Raw genomic sequence first — 12,920 nt, forward strand, 5'->3', positions numbered from 1 at the left:
CCAGAAAGTATTTCAAGTCCACCATGTGCAACACAACCAACTCTTTTTATATTGTCCTTTTAAATTCAGTTAATCATTCAGTTTGACCCACATCCGTTTGCTTTGTGCACTGGTGGAAAAAGTACTACATTTTCATACTTGAGTAAAAGTGAAGATACCTTAATAGAAAGTAAAAGTGAAAGTCATCCAGTAAAATCTACTTGAGTAAAAGTATTTGGTTTTAAATATACCTAAGTGTCAAAAGTATAAATCATTTAAAATTCCTTATATAAAGCAAACCAGAGGGCACAATTGTCTTTTTAAAAATAATTTACAGATAGCCAGGGGCAGACTGCAACACCCAGACAAATGGGTTTAGTGAGTCCACTAGATCAGAGGCAGTAGGGATGACCAGGGTTGTTCTCTTGATAAGTGCTGAATTAGACCATTTTCCTGTCCTGCTTACTTCTGGGTGTCAGGGAAACTGTATGGAGTAAAAAGTACATCATTTCCTTTAGGAATGTAGTGATGTAAAAAAAAATATAAATAGTAAAGTACAGATACCCAAAAAAACTACCTAAGTAGTACTTTAAAGTATTTTTTCTTAAGTACCTTACACCTCTGGCTTTGTGCATAAATTACACTGTGCATGAAATAACTCAAACCCTTTTGTCAGAAAAATATGCTTTAGTATTTCCCTGAAAAGAGAGAGAGCCTTGGTTTCTTCTACTAGATAAGTGGTTCTTGGGGCTACAACAGGCCTGTATGTGTTCACAGATTCAGAAGGTTGTTATTAGGACACAGTAGAGCCGTCTCTAATTACGATTCTCCTGTTTTTGTCCAAGGAAAGTACAATCAAATGTACAAAATCCAATCAACGAGGGGAAGAAAGAGCGGTTTGGTTGGAGAAAGAGGGGAACAGGAGGTGAAAGGACAGAGAGAGAACAACACACAAGCATGTTGCTCACGGAATAAAAGAGAGGAGATGGAGAGGAGCGGGAGGAGATGAGCTGATGAGCAATATATATTTAGGATACATTGTACAGATCTGTTGTTTTTATCAGCAGCAACATAAGAATAATCATCCTCAGCATCACTGTTCAGTTATGAAACCAAGACAGGATTCAATCTTACAGTATATTGTGAGCGTCCCTAAATACACCACAACACTACACACAGCTTCTCCACACACACACACACACACACACACACACACACACACACACACACACACACACACACACACACACACACGCCCTAACACACTGGCACCTTAATTGGGGAGGAAGGGCTCGTGGTAATGGCTGGAGCGGAATCAGTGGAATGGTATCAAATACATCATGGTTTCCATGTGTTTGATGCCATTCCATTCACTCCATTCCAGCCATTATTTTGAGCCGTCCTCCCCTCAGCAGCCTCCACTGATTCTCACTCACTCATTGTCAGTCACAGCAAGATTTTCTTTCCATCTTTTCATTCAATTTATATATTTTCACCCTTGCTCTGTCCATCTTTTCAGTGCTGAAAGCAAAGTCTGGTACACATCACCTATTCCCCTCCATTCCGTGCCCTTTCTCTCTCTCTGTCTGTCTCTGTGTGTTTCTCTGTGTGTGTCTGTCCAGTCATAATTTAAGGACTTCCCTTTCCAGGAGAAGGTAGGCTACGCTCTTAGTTTATGTTCACAGAAATGTAGTGCTGCTCCTTGTCTCTCTCATTCTCAGTGCCGCTAGTGTCACCTCCCTCTAAAAAAACACTACTACTTATCAGCAGATACTTTATTTTAATCTTGAATCCTTAATTGAATAATTACAAAGCGGTCACCCCGCCTCTGTTTCGGTGAAAACCTGAGGATGGGCCTGGAGAAATGTAACCACTCTCAATTTCATAGACAGCTATGGATGCAAGGACTGGCCATCCATGATATCACAATCATAGTTTAAGTCTATATAGTGTTTGTTTTCAAATATTGGAGTAAAACAAGGTTATATTTGTGGTTCTGGTGGGGTATGACAGTTGAACTAAGCTCATGTGGCATTTAGAAGTTATATTCTTCAAGAATCAATGGGTACATATCATTCATTTATAAGTCCATAAATTGATGTAGCAACTAAGGATTCTAGCTTTAACTGTAACATGTATCGACTTTATCATAATTTACAGATGTAGGATCTTAATTTGATCACCCTGTTGAAGGAGACATTTTGTGCAATGCAGGATATTAAAACTTACGGTGTATTTGAGGTTTAAAAAGGCTTCTGAAGTTTGTAACATGCCATTTGAAATTTCAGACATGATTTACCCTTACGAAAAATGTATCAACCCCTTCAAAAATGTCCATGAAATATAATCCTCATAATAATTCACATCTCCTCTTGCTGCTTCTATCTCAAGGCCATCAGACTGTTAAACAGCCATCACTAACATAGAGAAGCTGCTGCCTACATACAGACTTGAAATCATTGGCCACTTTAATAAATGGATCACTAGTCACTTTAATAATGCCACTTTAATAATGTTTACACATCTTGCATTACTCTCATATGTATATGTTGTATTTTATACCATCTATTGCACTTTGCCTATGCCGCTCGGCCATTGTTCATCATTCATGTATATATTCTTATTCCTTTACTTAGATTTGTGTGTATTAGGTAGTTGTTGTGGAATTGTTAGATATTGCTGCACTGTTGAAGCACAAGCATTTCGCAACACTCGCAATGACATCTGCTAACCATGTGTATGTGACCAACAAAATTTGATTTGATTTGCAGGATTATTTTTTCTTCGGTAGCAAACTGGCTCAAATTAAGATCCTACATCTGTACAACACTTGGAAAAAGTCACATTTACAGCGGTATACAGTATATTAGGATTTATAGTCACAGTTTCTCTATTTCTCTCTCTTTTTCACTCACTCACTCACACTTCTTTCTCTGGGGTGAAGGAGACACAGGGGTTTTAACAGATGTTAAACCTCTCTCCTTGGGGTAACAGCGTTACACCCCTCTGTCTGTCTCCCTGGGGTAACAGCGGTACACCCCTCTGTCTGTCTCCCTGGGGTAACAGCGGTACACCCCTCTGTCTGTCTCCCTGGGGTAACAGCGGTACACCCCTCTGTCTCTCTCCCTGGGGTAACAGCGGTACACCCCTCTGTCTGTCTCCCCAGTCTCTCTCCCTGGGGTAACAGCGGTACACCCCTCTGTCTGTCTCCCCAGTCTCTCTCCCTGGGGTAACAGCGGTACACCCCTCTGTCTCTCTCCCTGGGGTAACAGCGGTACACCCCTCTGTCTGTCTCCCTGGGCTAACAGCGGTACACCCCTCTGTCTGTCTCCCTGGGGTAACAGCGGTACACCCCTCTGTCTCTCTCCCTGGGGTAACAGTGGTACACCCCTCTGTCTGTCTCCCTGGGGTAACAGCGGTACACCCCTCTGTCTCTCTCCCTGGGGTAACAGCGGTACACCCCTCTGTCTGTCTCCCTGGGGTAACAGCGGTACACCCCTCTGTCTCTCTCCCTGGGGTAACAGCGGTACACCCCTCTGTCTGTCTCCCTGGGGTAACAGCGGTACACCCCTCTGTCTGTCTCCCCAGTCTCTCTCCCTGGGGTAACAGCGGTACACCCCTCTGTCTGTCTCCCCAGTCTCTCTCCCTGGGGTAACAGCGGTACACCCCTCTGTCTGTCTCCCCAGTCCCTCTCCCTGGGGTAACAGCGGTACACCCCTCTGTCTGTCTCCCCAGTCTCTCTCCCTGGGGTAACAGCGGTACACCCCTCTGTCTGTCTCCCCAGTCTCTCTCCCTGGGGTAACAGCGGTACACCCCTCTGTCTCCCCAGTCCCTCTCCCTCACACACTATCTCTCTTTTTTTTCTCTGCCCATCCTCCTGTCTCACTTTCTTCTCTCTCTCCTCACACGTTCATCCTTTAACTGACAGAAGTGGGAGAGGCACCTCCACAGGCTAAGTACTTATTTTACCTCTTTCTGACACCATCTCTCTCTCCACCCCTCTCTATCGCTCTCCCTCTCGCGCTCTTTCCACCCATCTCTCTCGCTCTCTCCACCCCTCTTTCTCGCTCTTTCCACCTCTCTCTCTCTCTCTAATTAACTAGGTTTTAGTAACAAACCTTTGGGCTTTGGAGTTTCCATGGTTACACCAACATCCAATCTTGTCGGTCCACGTCTGTGTGTGCCCATGTGTGAGATATGTGTGTTTGTGCGTGGTTGTGCATGCACATGGACATGTTTTGGCTGTGCATGCGCTGGGCTCTGTTTTTAATGCTTTTGTCTTCCAGAGGGACAGACAGATGTTGCCATTCTGCTGCCTCCTCTCGCTCCTCTCCTCTCGCTCCTCTCCTTTCGCTCCTCTTTTCTCCTCTCGCTCCTCTCCTCTCGCTCCTCTTTTCTCCTCTCGGCCGCTCCTCTCCTCTTGCTCCTCTCTTCTCTTGAGACCATATGAATAGAGGCTCCTGGATAGGCGGATGCTGTCTGTTCCAAATATCAATGTCTAAAATCTACCTCTCTCTTTCTCTCTCCCTCTTCTTCTCTCTCCTCTCCTCTGTATTTCCCTGTCTGAATGGCTAGCTGTCCAGAAGAGTTACACACTAGCTAGTGTGTGTGGTGCTTTGGTATCCTCATATTGACCAGCCTGTCAGGTTAAAAGTTGCTCTGTATTGGATCATGACTCCTGGTGGCAGGGCAGGAACCGAAATAACTGAATTTTATTCCAGCCCGCCTTCAAATCAATTGAGGCTGATGATGGAGCTTGTGACATCACTGAGGTCAAAGGTCATAAGTCAGATGCAGCGCTGGTGACACAATGGACCAATCCAAGTGCTATATATATGTATATATATGGCTCAGCCATACCGCTGTTTATTTCCAGGAAGGTTGGAATAAGACCTTGAAGGGCTATACAATCCTGCCAGCCAGAAGGTATATTTGCATTATAAAGAATGTTTTCTCATGATGTTTCTCTTTTCTGTTTTATCTTTCAGCCAACAAGACCCTGTTGGGGGGAGGAGGAGGTGAGTCCTTCTGTCACTCTTTACTCTTTTATTTCTGTTCCCTTGTTCCAGGAGAGAAAGAATACAGACCGCTGTGTGTGTGTGTGTGTGTGTGTGTGTGTGTGTGTGTGTGTGTGTGTGTGTGTGTGTGTGTGTGTGTGTGTGTGTGTGTGTGTGTGTGTGTGTGTGTGTGTGTGTGTGTGTGTGTGTGTGTGTGTGTGTGTGTGTGTGTGTGTGTGTGTGTGTAGACCTGGGATAACTATAGTTTTAACTATGCTTCATCGAAAGTAAAATAAAAATTGGGGTTTACTTACTTTGGAGGTGACTAAAACTATTTGTAGTCAAATCCCCAAAACAGATACCAAAAAATGGCAACTTTTTAAAACGATTTGAATACAGATCTCAGGAAGTGACTACTTTTCAGAAACAATTGGATTGGCTGCCTTCAACTAATGGCAGGGCTGTATCTGGAACTGCATTTTGATGATAACAATAGAATGAATAGAGCACAAACAATCTTCTATACTATTCCAGTCTATCTGACAGTCATATTTGATCTGCACAATACATTTCTATCTGAACATTCTGTAAATATCCATTCTGAATGTCCATTGCCCCAGGTGTACATAATCAAACCAATTAACCAATAATATGTTGTACAGATAAGTATAAATACGTTTTGACTCTCAACAACCGTATGAGAGGGCTGAGAACGCACCCTTGTTGGGCCCCAGTGTTGAGGATTAGCGGGGTGGAGATGTTGTTGCCTACCCTCACCACCTGGGGGTGGCCCGTCAGGAAGTCCAGGACCCAGTTGCACAGGGCGGGGTCGAGACCCAGGATCTCGAGCTTGATGACGAGTTTGGAGGGTACTATGTTGTTAAATGCGGAACTGTAGTCGATGAACAGCATTCTCACATAGGTATTCCTCTTGTCCAGATGGGTTAGGGCAGTGTGATTGCGTCGTCTGTGGAACTATTGGGGCGGTAAGCAAATTGGAGTGGGTCTAGGGTGTCAGGTAGGGTGGAGGTGATATGGTCCTTGACTAGTCTCTCAAAGCACTTCATGATGACGGAAGTGAGTGCTACGGGGCGGTAGTCATTTAGTTCAGTTACCTTAGCTTTCTTGGGAACAGGGTGTGGCCCTCTTGAAGCATGTGGGGACAGCAGACGGATAAGGATTGATTGAATATGTTCGTAAACACACCAGCCAGCTGGTCTGCGCATGCTCTGAGGACGCAGCTGGGGATGCTGTCTGGGCCTGCAGCCTTGTGAGGGTTGACACGTTTAAATGTTTTGCTCACGTCGGCTGCAGTGAAGGAGAGCCCGCAGGTTTTGGTAGCGGGCCGTGTCAGTGGTACTGTATTGTCCTCAAAGCGAGCAAAGAAGTTGTTTAGTCTGTCTGGGAGCAAGACATCCTGGTCCGCGACGGGCTGGTTTTCCTTTTATAGTCCGTGATTGACTGTAGACCCTGCCACATACCTCTCGTGTCTGTGCCGTTGAATTGCGACTCTACTTTGTCTCTGTACGGACGCTTAGCTTGTTTGATTACCTTGCGGAGGGAATAGCTACACTGTTTGTATTCAGTCATGTTTCTGGTCACCTTGCCCTGATTAAAAGCATTGGTTCACGCTTTCAGTTTTGCGCGAATGCTGCCATCAATCCACGGTTTCTGGTTTGAGAATGTTTTAATAGACGCTGTGGGTACGACATCGCCGATGCACTTGCTAATTAACCCGCTCACCGAATCAGCGTATTCATCAGTGTTGTTGTTCGCCGCAATGCGGAACATATCCCAGTCCATGTGATCGACGCAATCTTGAAGCGTGGAATCCGATTGGTCGGACCAGCGTTGAACAGACCTGAGCGCGGGAGCTTCCTGTTTTAGTTTCTGTCTATAGGCTGGAAGCAACAAAATGGACTCGTGGTCATCTTTTCCGAAAGGAGGGCGGGGGAGGGCCTTATATGCGTTGCGGAAGTTAGAATAACAATGATCTAGGGTTTTGCCTGCCCTGGTTGCGCAATCGATATGCTGATAGAATTTAGGGAGCCTTGTTTTCAGATTAGCCTTGCTACAATAAATGCAGCCTCAGGATATGTGGTTTACATAGAGTCAAATGAAGTTCGTTCAGTGCCATTGATGTGTCTGCTTGGGGGGGATTGTGAGGAATTCTAAGTCAGGTGAACAGAAGGACTTGAGTTCCTGTATGTTGTTATGATTAACGAGACGTGGTGTGATCATAAGGCATACACCCCCGCCCTTCTTCTTACCAGAAAGATGCTTGTTTCTGTCGGTGCGATGCGTGAAGAAACCAGCTGGCTGTACCGACTCCGATAGCGTGTCTTGAGTGAGCCAGGTTTCCGTGGAACAAAGAACGTTACAGTCTCTGATGTCTCTCTGGAAGGCAACCCTTGCACGGATTTCATCTACCTTGTTGTCAAGAGATTGGACATTGGCGAGTAGTATCCGCGGGAGCGGTGCGCGATGTGCCCGTCTACGGAGCCTGACCAGAAGACCGCTCCGTCTGCCCCTTCTACTGCGTCGTTGTTTTGGGTCGCCTCCTGGGATCCAATCCATTGTCCTGGGTGGTGGGCAAAACAGAGGATCCGCTTCGGGAAAGTCGTATTCCTGGTCGTAATGTTGGTGAGTTGACGTTGCTCTTATATCCAATAGTTCCTCCTGACTGTATGTAATAAAACCTAAGATTACCTGGGGTACCAATGTAAGAAATAACACATAAATAATGCATAGTTTCCTAGGAACGCGAAGCGAGGCGGCCATCTCTGTCGGCGCCGGAAGTTAAGTCCCTCATGTAATTAATTCTATCTATAGGCTATATTAAGATTCATGTCTGAGAGCCCTCCAAACTATGTGCTAATGATCATATATTTAGACTAATTCAACTAACTGTTGTAGTTTTTGGTTCATCAAATATTTGGCAGCCATATACAGTTGAAGTCGGAAGTTTACATACACCTTAGCCAAATACATTTAAACTCAGTTTTTCACAATTCCTGACATTTAATCCTAGTAACAAATCCCCTGTCTTAGGTCAGTTAGGATCACCACTTTATTTTAAGAATGTGAAATGTCAGAATTATAGTAGAGAGAATGATTTATTTCAGCTTTTATTTCTTTTGTCACATTCCCAGTGGGTCAGAAGTTGACATACACTCAATTAGTATTCGGTAGCATTGCCTTTTAAATTGTTTAACTTTTGTCAAACGTTTCAGGTAGCCTTCCACAAGCTTCCCACAATAAGTTGGGTGAATTTTGGCCCATTCCTCCTGACAGAGCTGGTGTAACTGAGTCAGGTTTGTAGGCCTCCTTGCTCGCACATGCTTTTTCAGTTCTGCCCACAAATTTTCTATAGGATTGAGGTCAGGGCTTTGTGATGGCCACTCCAATACCTTGACTTTGTTGTCCTTAAGCCATTTTGATACAACTTTGGAAGTATGCTTGGGGTCATTGTCCATTTGGAAGACCCATTTGCGACCAAGCTTTAACTTCCTGACTGATGTCTTGAGATGTTGCTTCAATATATCCACGTCATTTTACATCCTCATGATGCCATATATTTTGTGAAGTGCACCAGTCCCTCCTGCAGCAAAGCACCCCCACAGCATGATGCTGCCACCCCTGTGCTTCACGGTTGGGATGGTGTTCTTCGGCTTGCAAGCATCTCCCTTTTTCCTCCAAACATAACGAGGGTCATTATGGCCAAACAGTTCTATTTTTGTTTCCTCAGACCAGAGGACATTTCTCCAACAAGTACGATCTTGCAGTTGCAAACCGTAGTCTGGCTTTTTTATGGCGGTTTTGGAGCAGTGGCTTCTTCTTTGCTGAGTGGCCTTTCAGGTTATGTCGATATAGGGCTCGTTTTACTGTGGATATAGATACTTTTGTACCTGTTTCCTCCAGCATCATCACAAGGTTCTTTGCTGTTGTTCTGGGATTGATTTGCACTTTTCGCACCAAAGTACGTTCATCTCCAGGAGATAGAACGCATCTCCTTCCTGAGCGGTATGATGGCTGCGGGGTCCCATGGTGATTATACTTGTGTACAATTGTTTGTACAGATGAACATGGTACCTTCAGGCGTTTGGAAATTGCTCCCAAGGATAAACCAGACTTGTGGAGGTGTACAATTATTTTTCTGGGGTCTTGGCTGATTTATTTTTATTTTCCCATGATGTCAAGCAAAGAGGCACTGAGTTTGAAGGTAGGCCTTGAAATACATCCACAGGTACACCTCCAATTGACTCAAATGATGTCAATTAATCTATCAGAAGCTTCTAAAGCCATGACATAATTTTCTGGAATTTTCTGGAATTTGAACTTATCAAACCAAAGGACAGATTTCCACTGGTCTAACGTTCATTGCTCGTGTTTCTTGGCACAAGCTCTTGGCACAATCTCTTCTTATTGGTGACTTAGTAGTGATTTATTTACAGCAATTGGACCATGAAGGCCTGATTCACACAATCTCCTCTGAACAGTTGATGTTGAGATGTGTCCATTACTTGGAACAGTTCTCTGACTTCATGAGTGTGAGAGAGAGGAAATGTTTTTGCAAGTATGTGTGGTGTGTGTTTGCATCCAGCGTCCTAGTTAGTATATTATGTGAGACTGCTGGTGAGAAGTCATTAGTACAGTGCATTCGAAGTATTCAGACCCCTACATTTTGTTACGTTACAGCCTTATTCTAAAATTGATTAAATAGTTTTTCCCCTTCACCAATCTACACACAATACCCCATAACGATGAAGCAAAAACAGTTACTTAAGTAGTCAGACCCTTTACTCAGTACTTTGTTAAAGCACTTTGGCAGCGATTACAGCATTGAGTCATCTTGGGTATGACGCTGCAAGCTTGGCACCCTGTATTTGGGGGGTTTCTAACGTTCTTCTTTACAGACCCTCACAAGCTCTGTCTGGTTGGATGGGGAGCGTCGCTGCAGAGCTATTTTCAGGTCTCTCCAGAGATGTTCGATCAGGTTCAAGTCCGGGCTCTGGCTGGGTCACTCAAGGACATTCAGAGACTTGTCCCGAAGCCACTCCTGCGTTGTCTTGGCTGTGCGCTTAGGGTCATTGTCCTGTTGGAAGGTGAACCTTCTCCCCAGTCTGAGGTCCTGAGCGCTCTGGAGCAGGTTTTCATCAAGGATCTCTCTGTACTTTGCTCCATTCATCTTTCCCTCGATCCTGACTAGTCTCCCAATCCCTGCCACTGAAAAACATCCCCACAGCATGATGCTGCCACCACCATGCTTCACCGTAGGAATGGTGACAGATTTCCTCTAGATGTGATGCTTGGCATTCAGGCCAAAGAGGTCAATCTTGGTTTCATCAGAACAGAGAATCTTGTTTCTCATGGTCTGAGAGTCCTTTAGGTGCCTTTTGGCAAACTCCAAGCGGGCTGTCATGTGCCTTTTTAGTGAGGAGTGGCTTCCATCTGGCCACTTTACCATAAAGGCCTGATTTGGTGGAGTGCTGCAGAGATGGTGTCCCATCTTCACAGAGGAACTCTGGAGCTCTGTCAGAGTGACCATCGGGTTCTTGGTCCCCTCCCTGACCAAGGCCCTTCTCCCCTGATTGCTCAGTTTGGCGGGCAGCCAGCTCTAGGAAGAGTCTTGGTGGTTCCAAAATTCTTCCATTTAAGAATGATGGAGGCCACTGTGTTCTTGGGGACCTTCAATGCTGCATAAATGTTTTGGTACCTTTCCCCAGATCTGTGCCTCGACACAATCCTGTCTCTGAGCTCTACGGACAATTCTTTGACCTCATGGCTTGGTTTCTGCTCTGACTGTCAACTGTGTGACCTTATATAGACAGGTGTGTGCCTTTCCAAATCATGTCCAATCAATTGAATTTACCACAGGTGGACTCCAATCAAGTTGTAGAAACATCTCAAGGATGATATTTGGAAACGGATGCACCTGAGCTCAATTTCGAGTCTGATAGCAAAGGGTCTGAATTCTTAAGTAGTTAATTTTTTTTGTAATATTTCTGTTATTTATACATTTGCAAACATTAAAGAAAAAACGTTTTGCTTTGTCATTGTAAGGTATTGTGTGTAGATTGAGGAACAGTTTTTGTTGAATCCATTTTAAATTAAGGCTGTAATGTAACAAAATGTGTTAAAAGGCAAGCGTCCTGAATCCTTTCTGAATGCACTGTATGTCATTTATTACTATGGGGTGCTGTGTATATAAACAGTCATTTCTCAGTCTGTTGTTAATTCAGTGCTTTGCGGCGTGTGTGTGGTGTTGAGAGACTGTGGAGGTAATCGATACCAGTGATAAATCTGTACTACTAGTGGCCAGTCACTCAGTCCCCCCCCCCCCCAGCTGAGGGTGTGACCATGTGAGTGCGACCGTGTGTGTGAGTGCGTGCCAAAGTGTGTTTGTGTGTTATTCACCTAGAAGGCCTAGCTGTGTTTGGTCTATCCCAGGCAGTCCCTTCCTGTCGCTGCGTCTCCATGGCAGTGTCTCAGGTTGCTACGCAGGGCACTACTTCCTGCCTGTTTGGAGGGAAATAGTAGTGGTGGACCACAAATGGGAATGAGCTATATTTAGCTACTGTAACTTATTTTGTGCAATACTTAGAGTATGTTATGCATGGTCCCTGGCTGCTGAATAAATAAATAAATGAAGATGTCATATTCAGAAGCAAAGCCAAGATCTATGTAGAACTGACAATCTCTAAGGAGGATTCTACCACCAGATATACTACATGGTAGATATACTAAAAGTATGTGGACACCCCTTCAGATTCTGCTATTTCAGCCACACCGGTTGCTGACATACTAACTAGACTGGGCACGCGCGTGCGTCCGCGCTTGTTGATTTTGTCCAGACACGATCAGGACACGCAGGTTGAAATATCAAAACTGACCCTGAACCAACTACATTCATTTGGGGACAGGTCGAAACACATGAAACAATTATGGCCATTTTAGCGAGCTAGCTTGCTGTTTCTAGCTAATTTGTCCTGAGATATAAACATTGGGTTGTTATTTTACCTGAAATGTACAAGGTCCTTTGTTTTTTTTATCTTCGTAGAATTTTGACCAATTTTGAGTCACACAAAATTGTGTGTTCTCAACTCCGACAATTAATCCACAGATAAAAGAAGGAAACCTAGTTAGTTTCTAGTAATCTCTCCTCGTTCAGTGTTTTTCTTCTGTGGATTTTACACGGCGCTCGGCAACCAACTTTAAGATGCATTAGTGCACCAGTCTCCAGCATCTTCACAAGGTCCTTTGCTGTTGTTCTGGGATTGATTTGCACTTTTCGCACCAAAGTACGTTCATCTCTAGGAGACAGAACGCGTCTCCTTCCTGAGTGGTATGATGGCTGCGTGGTCCCATGGTGTTCATACTTGCGTACTATTGTTTGTACCTTCAAACTATTGTTTGTACCTTTGTATCTTATTGTTTGTACCTTCAGGCATTTGGAAATTGCTCCCAAGGATAAACCAGACTTGTAGAGGTCTACAATAGTTTTTCTGGGGTCTTGGCTGATTATTTGAGATTTTCCCATGGTGTCAAGCAAAGAGGCACTGGGTTTGAAGGTAGGCCTTGAAATACATCCACAGGTACACCTCCAATTGACTCAAATGATGTCAATTAGCCTATCAGAAGCTTTTAAAGCCATGACATCATTTTCTGGGATTTTCCAAGCTGTTTAAAGGCACAGTCAATTTAAACTTCTGACCCACTGGAATTGTGTTACAGTGAATTATAAGTGAAATAATCTGTCTGTAAACAATTGTTGGAAAAATTACTTGTCATGCACAAAGTAGATGTCCTAACCGACTTGCCAAAACTATAGTTTGTTAACAAGAAATTTGTGAAGTGGTTGGAACTTTTTTTAATGACTCCAACCTAAGTGTATGTAAACTTCTGACTTCAACTGAACCTACTGTTTGTTTATGTATTTCTGTG

The 12,920-nt window shown here is 44.2% G+C and overlaps 1 protein-coding gene across 2 annotated transcripts in view; it reads left to right on the forward strand.

Moving 5' to 3' along the window:
• The window catches only part of macrod1 (mono-ADP ribosylhydrolase 1), a 130,757-nt gene that overhangs the window by 50,596 nt on the left and 67,241 nt on the right, over positions 1 to 12,920 (forward strand). For both annotated transcript variants that reach the window (XM_071399318.1, XM_071399319.1), the window contains exon 4: positions 4,968 to 4,997. In XM_071399318.1, coding sequence (XP_071255419.1) covers positions 4,968 to 4,997 — 30 coding nt within the window. The remainder of the gene's footprint in view (positions 1 to 4,967; positions 4,998 to 12,920) is intronic.

The sequence above is a fragment of the Salvelinus alpinus genome, chromosome 4 (genome assembly GCF_045679555.1).
Source record: "Salvelinus alpinus chromosome 4, SLU_Salpinus.1, whole genome shotgun sequence".
NCBI classification, from domain to species: domain Eukaryota; kingdom Metazoa; phylum Chordata; class Actinopteri; order Salmoniformes; family Salmonidae; genus Salvelinus; species Salvelinus alpinus.